At 49.7% G+C, this 15,497-nt stretch overlaps 1 protein-coding gene across 1 annotated transcript in view; it reads left to right on the top strand.

Moving 5' to 3' along the window:
• Nucleotides 1-14,105, top strand: part of GRAP2 (GRB2 related adaptor protein 2) — a 537,997-nt gene extending 523,892 nt beyond the window's left edge. Inside the window, exons 7-9 of the mRNA XM_086963467.1 lie at nt 3,720-3,812; nt 7,734-7,859; nt 12,930-14,105. Coding sequence (XP_086819593.1) covers nt 3,720-3,812; nt 7,734-7,859; nt 12,930-13,103 — 393 coding nt within the window. The 3' untranslated portion in view covers nt 13,104-14,105. The remainder of the gene's footprint in view (nt 1-3,719; nt 3,813-7,733; nt 7,860-12,929) is intronic.
• Nucleotides 14,106-15,497: the final 1,392 nt, after the last annotated feature.

Raw genomic sequence — 15,497 nt, 5'->3', positions numbered from 1 at the left:
TCGGGCTCTCAACATATTATATCCAGGCAATATGTTGAAGTACTTATACGTATGCACCTATATGAGAAGTCTGAGGCGGTAGAAGAGATGTCTGTTGACAGGCATCTCTTCATTGATGGACAGAATGCAGAACAATGTCATACATTCACCCCAGTACAGAGGTCTGGGCCTAAATCCATCGTTTTTTTGCTCACCATGCCATTTCAGTTTGGACCCAGCCATATGGCAATCAGTCTTGACCCTGCACCCAATGGGAACAGTCCAGGCGTAACTGCCAGGCCAGGTCCTAACTGGACTGGAAACAAGCATCCTAGGACCGGTTTCAGGCTTTCAGCCCTCATCAGCCAGGATAGCTTGACTCTAGTGGCATGGAGAGCATGGGACCCACGTCTGGGCATACGAGTCCCACTCTGGGTGACAAATGCAAAAATAACAATTGATGGACAGAATGCAGAACAATGTCAAACATTCACCCAGTACAGAGATCTGGGCCTAAATCCATCTTTTTTTTTTTGCTCACCTTGACATTCCAGTTTGGACCCAGCCATATGCAAATCAGTCTTGACCCTGCGCCCAATGAGAACAGTCCAGCCCGAACTGCCAGGCCAGGTCCTCCCTGTTTACATTGCACTTTTCACCCTAAGTGGGGTGGGCATGCCCAGACGTGGGTCCCTTACTCACTGTGCCACTGGATTCAAGCTAGCCTGGAAGATGAAGGGTAATACCCAAAATCCAGTCCCAGGATGCGTGTTTCCGGTCCAGGGAGGACCTGGCTTGGCAGTTCGGTCAGGACTGTTCCTATGAGGCACAGGGTCAAGACTGATTTGCATATGGCTGGGTCTAAACTGGGGTGGCATGGTGAGCAAAAGAACGATGGATTTAACCTAGATCTCTTGACTGGGGGTGAATGTATGATTTATTCAGCATTCCGTCCATCATTTGTTTGCGTAGCACTTTTCACCTTAAGTGTGATGGGCATGCCCAGAAGTGGGTCCCTTGCTCACCGTGCCACTGGATTCAAGCTAGCCCGACTGATGAAGGGTAATACCCAGAAACTGGAACCAGGATGCTTATTTCCGGTCCAGGGAGGACCTGGCTTGGCAGTTCGGTCTGCACTGGTCCTATGAGGCACAGGGTCAAGACTAGTTTGCATATGGCTGGGTCTAAACTGGGGTGGCATTGTAGGCAAACGAACAATGAATTTAACCCAGATTTCTCTACTGGGGGTGAACGTATGATTTATTCAGCATTCCGTCCATCATTTGTTTGCGTAGCACTTTTCACCTTAAGTGGGATGGGCATGGCCAGAAGTGGGTCCCTTGCTCACCGTGCCACTGGATTCAAGCTAGCCCTACTGATGAAGGGTAATACCCAGAAACTGGAACCAGGAATCTTATTTCTGGTCCAGGGAAGACCTGGCTTGGCAGTTCGGTCTGGACTGTTCCTATGAGGCACAGGGTCAAGACTGATTTGCATATGGCTGGGTCTAAACTGGGGTGGCATGGTGAGCAAAAGAACAATGGATTTAACCCATATCTCTTGACTGGGGATGAGAGTATGATTTATTCAGCATTCCGTCCATCATTTCTTTGCACAGCACTTTTCACCTTAAGTGGGATGGGCATGCCCAGACATGGGTCCCTTGCTCACTGTGCCACTGGATTCAAGCTAGCCTGGCTGATGAAGGGTAATACCCAGAAAGTGGACCCAGGATGCTTATGTCCGGTCCAGGGAGGACCTGGCTTGGCAGTTCGGTCTGCAATGGTCCTATGAGGCACAGGGTCAAGACTAGTTTGCATATGGCTGGGTCTAAACTGGAGTGGAATGGTGAGCAAACAAACAATGGATTTAACCCAGATTTCTTGACTGGGGTGAATGTATGATTTATTCAGCATGCCATCCATCATTTGTTTGCGTAGTCTGTTGCACATGACATGACACATGGCACATGCCACTTGCATGTCAATATTGTACGGTATGGGGCTATCTGCCCTGTGTTATTGTGCTAGGTGTATGAAGTAATATTTGAACTTGCAAAGAACCTAAAAAATCTTCCTGTAAGAAACAGAGTACCACTGGAGACTGAGGCCCACCAGACACCTTCAGCATGACAAAACACATAAATACCTACGGGAATCTATTCCATATGAATATGAAATAATGAGAGGCAAACTAAGAGGAGCCCAAGAAAACTACTGTCCCAAGAATTTAGGATTTGAAATTCTCGGTTCAGCCCAAACTCCATGCCGCTATCTCGGGTCATTGAAAAACAACCAAAGTACAATTAAAGTTGGGATCTTAATGAGGAAGCCTCTTATGACTGAAGGAGGTGCTCAATGCAAAGGATGCATTCCTGCAGTGGAAGAACCAGCACTGATGGATTCTCCTTCGGATTTTGAAATTGGAGGATTCTCTTTTACCGCCAGCACTAAATTAGGCTACTTCTGCTGCCTGTAGGAGTCTCCACTGAGAGAGAAGTCCTGAAAATCTTCCTGGAATCTACACCTCTGTAGATAACTTGAGCTAGAGAACTTTTCAAACAGAAGTAAATCTTAATATCTACTGTGCTTTGGTGGGGGGAGAATGTTTAAGCGGATCGGTCTTTGTGGACATGTTGTCTTTGGGTGTGGAAGGCAAGTGTTCTCTTGCTTGTCTTCCTTCCCGCTCTCCTGCTTTCCAGACTGGAAATGAAAAAATCTCACATTGGATGAAATTCCTAGTTGGTGCCATTGGCATTGACATTGAAAGCCTTGATAGCATGTGTTTCAATGTCAATCCTGATGGTGCCAATCAGACGTAGTTATAAATCGGGGATGGTGAAAACGCTGCTAATGATGCTCCCTACACCAGTTTCTGGATCTTTCCCGGGAGGGTCAAAAGTGGTCTAAAAACCATTGAGGTAAAGGAAGTTAGTTCTCTTTCTATTTTTTGAAGACTGAACAACACCAGTAGCAGACTCTAACAGCACTTTGGAATTTTACTACATTTACAAATCCCTTGCCAATTATTTAATATCTCCCAGAAAATGTATTTTCACATTGGGCTCCCCTGAATAATGTGTCTGTCAGGGATGACGGCATACATGAAGCATGTGGATCTCTTTCTGAAACGTTCATGCTACAAAAAGTGCAAGCCTGGGTTCTGTGGTGAAAACAAAGACGATGAAAATGAATTTCACTCACTCAACATATTGCTGTGAGCGGTACCAGTGGTCCCTTCTGTCCTTCCCCAGGGTATTATACCTTGATACTCTATTTAAAGGATGAGATTCTGAAAAAACATGAATGCAGAAGGGGTTATTTGGCTGTAATGCTACTTCTCTTGCACTGGCATCTTTCATGGCCTCCCAGCGCAAAGATCCTTTAGTAATGTTTTGACTTGTTAATTAATACTGTTTATATTATTGCATTGGCCTTTGAGGGCATTTTTAAATGGCTGCTAGTCAGTCTACCTTGCTGCTTTAAAAATCTCAAAACTGTCTTAAAGTGACCACCCTAGGCCACAAACATGAACATTACTGTGTCGGTATTTGGTACCAAGTTCCCCACCTGACTTACAAAAGCATTTAAATGTAGTAAAAATACCAACGTAGGAGAACTAGATTTACGGACAGGTAACCTTTACTGTGAAACCCAAACTCTCCATGGCATTTTGAGATTCTTTTTACTGTGAATCATGTTGACATGATTGTTTTTTGAGCTAGTATGCTTGTCTTTCAGGATAGGCGTGTGGTCAGCTTGGACAGGATGCCGCCGGGCACATCTTGGAGACGCTCGAACCAGGAGGATACTGGATATGTCGAAGCTCAAGCGGTACCTGGCACAAACCTCCAGCTTCCCTTGCAATTTTACTACTGAGGCCCGCACACAGCTTTGTCGCTGCCCCTCAGTTCTGCCCTCGGCACCCCTGCTATTCCAGCAGAGACCCACACCCAACTCTGCCATTTCACCCGAATTCTGACCTTCATGCCCTTCTTATTTGAGATATAAGGCCTACACATAGTGATGTCCTGTAATGTCATCCAGAGACTAATACACAGCTCTTTGATTCTATTTCAATCCCTCCCTGCAGATTTTTTTGTACACGAGCATACACACAACCCTGCCAGTACACCTTACCCCTGCCCTTGAGCATCCCTGCCTTTCCAGTCCAGCAACCCATGCACATTTCTGCCTGCGTACCTCAGCCCTGCCCTACAGCATCCCTGCCTTTCCAGTCTAGAGCCCCATGCACGTTTCTTCCTGTGTACCTCAGCCCTGCCCTTCAGCATACCTGCCTTTCCAGTCCAGCAACCCATGCACATTTCTGCCTGTGTACCTCAGCCCTGCCCTACAGCATCCCTGCCTTTCCAGTCCAGCGACCCATGCACATTTCTGCCCGTGTACCTCAGCCCTGCCCTACGGCATCCCTGCCTTTCCAGTCTAGAGCCCCATGCACATTTCTGCCTGTGTACCTCAGCCCTGCCCTTCAGCATCCCTGCCTTTCCAGTCCAGTGACCCATGCACATTTCTGGCTGTGCACCTCATTCCTGCCCTACGGCATCCCTGCCTTTCCAGTCCAGCGACCCATGCACATTTCTGCCTGTGCACCTCAGCTCTGCCCTACGGCATCCCTGCCTTTCCAGTCTACCGACTCATGCACATTTCTGCCCGTGTACCTCAGCCCTGCCCTACGGCATCCCTGCCTTTCCAGTCTAGAGCCCCATGCACATTTCTGCCTGTGTACCTCAGCCCTGCCCTTCAGCATCCCTGCCTTTCCAGTCCAGCGACCCATGCACATTTCTGGCTGTGCACCTCATTCCTGCCCTACGGCATCCCTGCCTTTCCAGTCCAGTGACCCATGCACATTTCTGCCTGTGCACCTCAGCTCTGCCCTACGGCATCCCTGCCTTTCCAGTCTACCGACTCATGCACATTTCTGCCCGTGTACCTCAGCCCTGCCCTTCAGCATCCCTGCCTTTCCAGTCCAGTGACCCATGCACATTTCTGGCTGTGCACCTCATTCCTGCCCTACGGCATCCCTGCCTTTCCAGTCCAGCGACCCATGCACATTTCTGCCTGTGCACCTCAGCTCTGCCCTACGGCATCCCTGCCTTTCCAGTCTAGCGACTCATGCACATTTCTGCCTGTGTACATCAGCCCTGCCCTACAGCATCCCTGCCTTTCCAGTCTAGAGCCCCATGCACATTTCTGCCTGTGTACCTCAGCCCTGCCCTACAGCATCCCTACCTTTCCAGTCCAGCGACCCATGTACATTCCTGCCTGTGCACCTCAGCCCTGCCCTACGGCATCCCTGCCTTTCCAGTCTAGCGACCCATGCACATTTCTGCCTGTGCACCTCAGCCCTGCGGCATCCCTGCCTTTCCAGTCTAGCGACTCATGCACATTTCTGCCTGTGTACCTCAGCCCTGCCCTTCAGCATCCCTGCCTTTCCAGTCCAGCGACCCATGCACATTTCTGCCTGTGCACCTCAGCCCTGCCCTACGGCATCCCTGCCTTTCCAGTCCAGCAACCCATGCACATCTCTGCCTGTGCACCTCAGCCCTGCCCTAAGGCATCCCTGCCTTTCCAGTCTAGCGACTCATGCACATTTCTGCCTGTGTACCTCAGCCCTGCCCTTCAGCAACCCTGCCTTTCCAGTCCAGCGACCCATGCACATTTCTGCCTGTGCACCTCAGCCCTGCCCTACGGCATCCCTGCCTTTCCAGTCCAGCGACCCATGCACATTTCTGCCTGTGCACCTCAGCCCTGCCCTACGGCATCCCTGCCTTACCAGTCCAGCGACCCGTGCACATTTCTGCCTGTGCACCTCAGCCCTGCCTTGCGGCATCCCTGCCTTTCCAGTCTAGCGACTCTTCCACATTTCTGCCTGTGTACCTCAGCCCTGCCCTTCAGCATCCCTGCCTTTCCAGTCCAGCGACCCATGCACATTTCTGCCTGTGCACCTCAGCCCTGCCCACGGCATCCCTGCCTTTCCAGTCCAGCGACCCATGCACATTTCTGCCTGTGCACCTCAGCCCTGCCCTACGGCATCCCTGCCTTTCCAGTCTAGAGCCCCATGCACATTTCTGCCTGTGTACCTCTGCCCTGCCCTTCAGCATCCCTGCCTTTCCAGTCCAGCGACCCATGCACATTTCTGCCTGTGTACCTCAGCCCTGCCCTACAGCATCTCTGCCTTTTCAGTCCAGTGACCCATGCACATTTCTGCCAGTGCACCTCAGCCCTGCCCTACGGCATCCCTGCCTTTCCAGTCTAGAGTCCCATGCACATTTCTGCCTGTGTACCTCAGCCCTGCCCTACGGCATCCCTGCCTTTCCAGTCTAGAGTCCCATACACATTTCTGCCTGTGTACCTCAGCCCTGCCCTACGGCATCCCTGCCTTTCCAGTCCAGCGACCCATGCACATTTCTGCCTGTGCACCTCAGCCCTGCCCTACGGCATCCCTGCCTTTCCAGTCTTGCGACTCATGCACATTTCTGCCTGTGCACCTCAGCCCTGCCCTACAGCAACCCTGCCTTTCCAGTCTAGCGACCCATGCACATTTCTGCCTGTGCACCTCAGCCCTGCCCTACGGCATCCCTGCCTTTCCAGTCTAGAGCCCCATGCACATTTCTGCCTGTGTACCTCAGCCCTGCCCTTCAGCATCCCTGCCTTTCCAGTCCAGCGACCCATGCACATTTCTGCCTGTGTACCTCAGCCCTGCCCTACAGCATCTCTGCCTTTCCAATCCAGCGACCCATGCACATTTCTGCCTGTGCACCTCAGCCCTGCCCTACGGCATCCCTGCCTTTCCAGTCTAGAGTCCCATGCACATTTCTGCCTGTGTACCTCAGCCCTGCCCTACAGCATCTCTGCCTTTCCAATCCAGCGACCCATGCACATTTCTGCCTGTGCACCTCAGCCCTGCCCTACGGCATCCCTGCCTTTCCAGTCTAGAGTCCCATGCACATTTCTGCCTGTGCACCTCAGCCCTGCCTTGCGGCATCCCTGCCTTTCCAGTCTAGCGACTCATGCACATTTCAGCCTGTGTACCTCAGCCCTGCCCTTCAGCATCCCTGCCTTTCCAGTCCAGCGACCCATGCACATTTCTGCCTGTGTACCTCAGCCCTGCCCTACAGCATCTCTGCCTTTCCAGTCCAATGACCCATGCACATTTCTGCCTGTGCACCTCAGCCCTGCCCTACGGCATCCCTGCCTTTCCAGTCTAGCGACCCATGCACATTTCTGCCTGTGTACCTCAGCCCTGCCCTACAGCATCCCTGCCTTTCCAGTCCAGCGACCCATGCACATTTCTGCCTGTGTGCCTCATTACACACACAGCACTGCCTTGTCATTTAGTACTGAAGCTCACACACAGCTCTGACAGTGCACCTCAGTCCTGAAATGTACAATCCACAGCTACTCCTGTACTGGATGCCACTTACAACTCTCCCAGTGCACCTCCACCAAGACCTATGGCCCTCTTGCTATTCCAGTACTGACACCATAAGCGCATCTGCCAGTGCACCGCTGTCCTCACCTGCAACACGTCCAGCTATTTCCAGTGCTGAGATCCATCAGCAGCTTTGCCAGTGCCCTTCATAACGCATGCACAGCACCCTTTGTTGTTACCAGTATGGGGCCCAAACACTGCTCTGCCCGTGCACTTCAAGTCTGGCGTGCTGTCCCCCATTCCAGTTCTTCACAGATTCTGGTTTTCTCATCAGTTTTCTTCTTCTCTCCTCTCTGCTCCAGGACAGGCGACTCGGGACTGTGGAACAAAAGACATCGGGCAGCCCTTGTTTCTCTGTCGGGGATGAGAGCAGCATGGCATCTGGTCACCGGAGGCCACCCGACACACCTGCACACAGCCAACCCCAGGTACTGCCAGGGCTTCTGCCTCCCTCCCGCTTCTGCACCGCCATGTGTAGTGTTCTCTCCCCACTGAAGGGCTAGTTGTAAGGCTCCCAGTTATTGCAGTCCCACTCATGACCACAAGGGGCGACCAGCTCTGGCGCCACAGTGGAGATGTGAGCCCACCTCTAAAGCTATTATATCACTTCTTACCACAAAAGGGCCACTCACAGCGACCCTGCTGTTGCATGACACACCTTTTGTAGTTTTAAAAGCATTGCTCACTGGGCCAACTTTAGCACTGCTGGCGCCTGCTGAGGCAGTGTTTGTTGGTGCCCCCCCGTCCATGGTAGAGGGAGTGACCACCTCCACCACGGATTCACTCACTGCCACCCTCTGACAGTGCCCCTCAAGTCCCCACAACCACTCTCTTTCAGATGCATTTAATTAGTTATGAAGCTCAACTCATAACAGTGTAGAGTGTCAGAGCATTTTGCATCACACACACATTACACAGAGACAATCAATCATACATGTGCAAATCAGTATTTAGGAAATGGTACATAAGCCAGAGGACTACAAGTTGTAGGAGTGACGTCATCTGTACTGGTAGGCCGGATAGTATAAGAGTGCTTGGTCTGGAGAAGCACAAACTCAGAATTGAAAACGGAACACTATAGTTGAGAGTTCCCTTTAATAATAAGAATCGATTTCTACCCAAATGAGCCCTATTTGCAACATGAATCTATGCTCTAATCGATACTTTGCAGTGTGCATGCAGTTCTTTGATCACAGTTAATAATTCACTGTTCTATATTTACGATTTTAACGTATAAACTGCAAGTAACAAAAGGGTGTCTCTTCGGAAAGCAGTAACCCACTGACCTATTTATAGTATAAGCACTTTGTGATCTGCATGCTACACGTTCTTTGCAGCAGGCATAATAATCCTCTGTGCTATTTTATGATCAGTCAAAACCTTAGCTAGAGAAAACTGGTCTCTCTCCAGGAAAAACATCAAAGTTAACTTGACATTTTTATTTTGCCTGGAAACTTCTAGAGGCAAGGAACGCAGCAGCAGGCGCTTTCAAAACCAAAATAAACTTGCAAACATGGCGCCCCCTGAAGTCACGACCCGGTGTGGTGGCACAGGTCGAACCGCCCTAGAGCCGGCCCTGATTGCTCCTTACATTCACTTTCTACAGCGCACTGTGGCACTGCTCCCATTGCAGCAGGGGCTGTAATCCGTCTGTACCCGCAGTTCAAATTTTCACCACACAATTGTACCAACACTTCTGCTGCAGGAGGCGTTGTGAACCCCCAGTGACTGCAGCTCCACTCAGGGGCAGCTTTAGGCTCATGGCGGCCCTGGGCAGGGAGAGTAGGCAGGGGGCCCCGGAAGAGGGGGTCTGGGCGGGGCGGAGCGCGGAGGCCGGTGAAGAAGGGGGGGGGGGGTTAGGGCGTTTGGAAGTGGAACAGAGCCAGAGGCCACCAAATCCCTGCCAGGGGCCGCCACGCAAATATGTATCCATCCTACGAGGATTATCATATTAAGGATATATTGGCATGGTGGCCCCTGGGGTTTGGTGGCCCTGTGCAGGTGCACAGCTTGCACATGCCTAAGGCCGCCCCTGCTCCACTTCTTACCACAGGAGCGCAGATCATAATGACTCTGCTGTTGCAGAAGAAACCTGGAGGCCCACGAAGTCTTGTGGAGTTTTAAGTGCTGATCAGCAACATCTTCACTCCTGTAGGGCACAATCTCCGTCTGCCATTGTGGAGGAGATGTGATCTGCTCTGTACTTGCAGTTCCTTTTCTTACCACCAAAAATCAGGGCATGTTCCCTCTCCCTCTGTAGGTAAAAGTGTGGGAACCTTTGTAGCAGCTGTTCAACAACTTACTGCTTGAAGACAGAGAATGACATTTCTCCAGCTCTAGCTAGAGCTGTGACCCTTTGTACCTGCAATTCCTCTTCATGCCACCAGAGTGCGGATTAGCATTGTCTTCCCCATACAATGGCAGCAAAAAAATCCTCTATAGTTGCAGGTCAACCTCTTTTGGGCACCATGCCAATTCTCTCACTTCTGAAGGTGGATGTTAAAGCACGGATAACCTCGGACTCATGCAGCTTGTCACCCACCACACCCACTCCGCAGGACACACGCTTAAGCCCCTTCTTCTCAGCCAGCAACCGAGTAAAATACACCCACACCGAGAAGCTTACCTGGACCTATCACCATTGCATTCATTTCATCATAACAAGTAGAGCAAAACCTCACGAACTGGATCACAGCAAGCACTGACAAAGTCACACCAAGGAAAGCCACCAACCCCATGAACCGAACACAGTACCCCAACTGGTTCACTGAAGAACTGAAAACCCTGAAAAGTGACTGCTGACAGAAGTAAAGAAAATGGTGTGCCAGTAAGACCCTTGAGGACTGAAAACAAGTCAAAGACGCCCTCAACCGATACTACCATCTCCTGAAGAAAACCAAGAAAACCGCCCTAGCCACCCACATCAAAACAGCTCCAACAACAGCAAGGAACTGCTCAACATAGTTAAAAGTTCACCAACCTCTCGGCTACCAGAAATATCATCACACCCTCTGCGACACCCTCTCAGACTTTTTTCACAACAAAATCAGCACCATCTACCAAGTTTTCTCACTACAACCCCCCAACCGACGCCCACTCACACCATCTCACCTCGTAGAACACCTTCACCGAGAAAGAAACAGCGTCCATGATGAGATCCGTCCACTCTGGAGCCCCAGCTGACCCCAGCCCCAACTACATATTCAACCTCAGCAATAAACCCATCAGCAAAGAACTCACCAAGGTCCTCAACTCATTGTTCACCATGGCCCACTTTCCCCAGAAATGGAAACATGCTGACATGAAGCTGCTGCTGAACAAACAATCCTCCAACCCAGAAGATCCCAAGAACTACCGACCCATCTCCCAGCTCCCCTCCCCAGCCACGGTAATTGAAAAAGCTATCAACATCCAGCTAACCAGACATCTGGAGAATCACAACATTCTGGACCCCTCTTAAGCCAGCCTCCGAGCAAACCATGACATCAGAATGCTGCCAGACTACGGAGAAACAGCAGCTCTCATTCTCCTTGACATCTCAGCAGCCTTCTAAACCGTATCCCACCACACTCTCATCAACAAACTCCATCAGATCGGAATCCAAGGAGCAGTCCTCAAGTGGATCGCATCCTACCGCACAGGAAGAAAGCAGAAGATCAAACTCCCCCCCCTACTCCACGCTCCCTAAGAACATCACCTGCGGTGTACCTCAAGACTCATCCCTCAACCCAATTTTCTTTAACGTATACATGACACCCCTGCACAACATCCTCAGGAGCCACGGACTCCATATCATCTCCTACGCTGACGACACCCATCTCACCCTCTCCCTGACAAACGACCCAAGAACCATCAAAGACACGTTCCAAAGATGCATGAAGGAAGTGGCCGTCTGGATAAACAACTGTCTCAAATTAAACACAGACAAGACAGAAGTATCCATTTTCAGGAAAGGCAAGCACACCCTATGGAACAACGAATGGTGGCCACCTGAGCTGGGACCTACCCCCAAACCCATTGAACACTCCTGTACCCTCTGCATCATCCTTGAGAGCCAGCTATCCATGAAGAAGCAGGTCTGTGCCGTCTCCTCCGCTTGCTTCCTCACCCTCCAAATGCTCAGGAAAATCTTCAGATGGCTCTCGCCCAACACCAGGCGAACAGTCACTCAAGCTCTCGTCACCAGCAGTCTTGACTACATCAACTCCCTCTATGTAGGAATCACCGCCCAACTCATAAGGAAACTCCAGATCATCCTGGGCCTCCCCAGACAGACGCACATCACCCCTTTCCTCAGGAAACTCCATTGGCTACCAGTCGCCAAGAGATGCCAGTTGAAGCTGCTCACCCATGCCTACAAAGCACTACACAATGAAGGACCGGCGTACCTCATCAAACGAGTGAATTTCCACCAACCTACCAGGAAACTCCGTTCCAGAGCCCTCTCCCTAGCAGCCACTGAACGCATCTGCCGATTAAACAGCGGAGGCCACTCCTGCTACCACCTGTCAGCGAAGACCTGGAACACCCTCCCCCTGCTCCTCAGAGCCTCACCCTCACTCCAGCAGTTGAGGAAGGACCTCAGGACTTGGATGTTCAACCAATAGGCAGAGGCAGCATGATCAAGCACCATGAACCCCACAGCACCTCCAGACCTTTACGGGTGAAGCAGCAGTGCTTTGCAAACCCTGAATGATTAATGTGATCAATTCTGGGCCTGCAGTTCCAGTTCATGCCACCAGAGGGTAGCCCGCGGAAATTTTCTCTCAGTAGGGAAAGCTGTGAAATCCTTTAGTGCTGCATCTGCTCTGTTTGCCACCTTATGGCAGGGTGCTAGATTGTTTCTAATACAAGAGGGGTAGTGAGATTAACTAAGGCTGCATATCACCAGCCAGTGGCGCTCCTCCACTAAGGAGCGCTGCCCTGCTGTTTGTTGAGCAGTGCAAAATAAAAATAAAATGATAATAACTTATTGTATAAAATAAAATGATAATAACAAGAAGGTATCATTTTATTTTTGTTTGCGGGACTCCGACTCCAGCCTGGTCGGGTGGGGTGAGGCTAGGCTCCCCACCGTCAGAGGTAGCAGGAATGGTTTGTACTTCCTCCCTGAATGCGCATGATGGCTTGGTCGCAATTCAAAAGCTTACTACTAGAGGTGACCATGGCACTTATTCAAACTATGCGACAGTGATCTCTGCCTTAGATGGAGTTCCAGTTCTTCTCACCACCAGACAGCAGAGCAGAAAGGAAGCTTGAGACCCCTTGCAGCACTTATAACTGTACCTACTCTTTTCCTCACCATAGGTCAGGGTATGACAACTCCTGCTCTGCGGATAGAGTCGTGAAATCGCCTCCAACTGCATTCCATGCCTCACAGTCTGAGGGCAGAGCATGCTCCCCCTTCCATACAGGAGAAGCCTTGAGACCTTTTGCTGCTGTTCCACTATCCACCGTCAGATAACCTAACATGCCTTCTCTCCCCTCTTTCCTTCTAGCGTCTGGTTCGTGCCCTCTACGACTTTGAAGCACTTGAGGACGACGAGCTGGGGTTCCACTGTAATGATATCATTGAAGTGCTGAACAGCTCAGATCCCTCCTGGTGGCATGGTCGCTTCCGTGGGCGCGAGGGCCTCTTCCCTGTCAACTATGTGGAGAATGTCAATCGGTGATGCCTGAGCGCACAAATGTGATGTGCTAACCATATAACCTACAAGAAGAACAAGAAGAAGGGTGCCAAGCGGACAGAGTACCCCGGACCTCCTGTTGACATTTGGGAAACTAGCACATACACATTGGACATTATTTATAAGCAGATAATTTACATAGCTCTCTCCATGTCTCATTTCCAGTCCGCCACTTTCTGATATTACAGTTCCACCTGTGACCACCAGGGGTCCCCGTAAGAGCAGTACTTGTCCCGCCCAGTGAGACTGTGTTAATCCGGCAGCTGTCCCAACCTATTCAGTAGGTTTCACTGTAGGAGCACTGGCTTTTCCCAGAGGCTGTATTATTGTTTTCCATGGGGCTGTATTATTGCAGCAACAGTCCCAGTGCTAACCAGCATGTGTCGCTGTAAGAGCAGCTGTTGGACTTCACTTCAGCAGTACACACACCGTAATAGTGCTTGGCCGCCCCCCTCAGAGGCCGTGTTACTGCAGCAGCACTCCGAACCCCCCTCCCAGCCCTCAAGAGGGCGTCTCTCTAGGAGTAATACTCGACTCACTATCCTCAGGAGCTGTGTTACTTCAGTGTCTCCCCTAGCCCCGGCTAGCAGGTGTCACTGGAAGAGCAGGACGTGGCTTTCCATCTCGTTGGGCTGGGTTAGTTCAGCAGCACTCTGCTGCAACATGCTCTCTCGCTATATCTCCTATTTCAATTCTCACTTGTAACTTTACAATGTTTCACGCCTGACATACCCCATGACTACCATGTGGGGTATATATGCATTTGTATTATACAAGAAAGCAATCTAGTTTCCCCTGAATAACTCAGGTTCTTTTTTATAAGTTAACTAAAATAATTTCAGTCCAGTTTTAATAACAAAAATGTGATCCTTTCATGCTCTATTCACTTTATAACATTGGAATGTTTTTCCACAAATCTTGTTTCGAAAATATCTATTTTCTAAATTTTAAGCAACATTGAGGTTCAATAAATCCAAGAGCAAAGCATTTCTAAGGGGCTTTTTATTTTTTAAATACCACTTACATCGTCCACCGGCTGCGTCTCTCCTCCACTTTTCCAGAACCAGGAGGCACCCAGGCTCCTCACAGCCAATCACAATGTTGCAAAGCAGGGTTGAGATTTGTCTAAGCACCATGGATCAGTGCTTAGATGGGGCCTGGGGGCCTGGGCATGTTCCTCACCAGGCTGTGTAATGCGCATGACTGTTTGGCTATGCCAAGACGGCCAGCCAAACAGTCATGCCTCCTTGGAGAGTGCAAACGACTCACCCCTCTGTGCCTCCAGCCACACCCTAACCCAGCGCCGAACCTTCAAAAAATAATATAATAACTACGTTATTATCATTTTATTTTTCCTACTCAAAGAGCAGTAGGGCAACATTCCTCCGCCCCTGCATAGTATAGGTTCTCAGAGGTTCACATGTATCACCATACTCCCGATTTAGAGTAGACAGTGTTCTATTTTTTTTCTTTTGTTAGCTGTGTGGCGATGAGGAACATAAACAAAAGATTACTGACTCTCACACTGTGGAAGACAACTCCTGTGGTGTGGGAGCCATTTTATTTACTTTTTCCCAAAACAAACTCATGGTTTGGGAGTTTGTTTTTGGAAAAAGTAAAGCATTGTAAAAGTTTGGGTGGCGGCCATCATGTTTGACGGAGCCGTCCGTCATATTTTTACTACTTAAATAGGAACCACTGTGATGGCTTTTCCTGCCAATGTTTAAAGATGTCTGCAGGTCTGGCGGACAACTCTAAATTTAGAGGGTGAAGGACCTTAGGTATGGTGGGAGTAAAGTACTCCGCCGTACCAATTGACTTACTTCCGCCCGCCAAACTTTAAATCAACCCCTACGTTTGCACTTCTTTAATTCGTCATTTTATAAAAGTACTGTGCAGGATGAAACAAAAAACATGCATTAGTTTTGTTCTCAACCCCAATCTACTAACACTTTTCTACTGCACAAAATATGTTATCAATCAAAAAGTGGAACTTCGAGAGATATTGCTCTTTTAACCATTCAACATTGGTTTTACTAAAATTGTAGAAAATTTAAGAAATGTTCTATAAAAAAAAAAATTGCCAGAAAAGCACTTAGTTGTGTGTTGTACCGAAAATACCATGACCATGAATCTGTGTTTTTTTAAAAAAAGGTCTAAAGAGTTCTTATTAAATAATAAATAAAAAAAGACCTGCACCACCCACAGGGAATTAGGTTAGTTGTTTGAATTAAATTACTTCAGCAGCCCTTCTAGTCCCGGCTAGCAGTTGTTGTTTTAAGGTCGGTGTTTGGCTTACTTCAGTAACGCTCTCAGCCTATCCAGCGTCACTGTAGTTGCAGTACCTGACTCCCTCAGCAGGGGCAGTGTTACTGGAGC

Source organism: Lissotriton vulgaris, chromosome 1_1 (genome assembly GCF_964263255.1).
Source record: "Lissotriton vulgaris chromosome 1_1, aLisVul1.2, whole genome shotgun sequence".
NCBI lineage: Eukaryota > Metazoa > Chordata > Amphibia > Caudata > Salamandridae > Lissotriton > Lissotriton vulgaris.
This window is presented reverse-complemented; position numbering and strand designations above follow the sequence as displayed.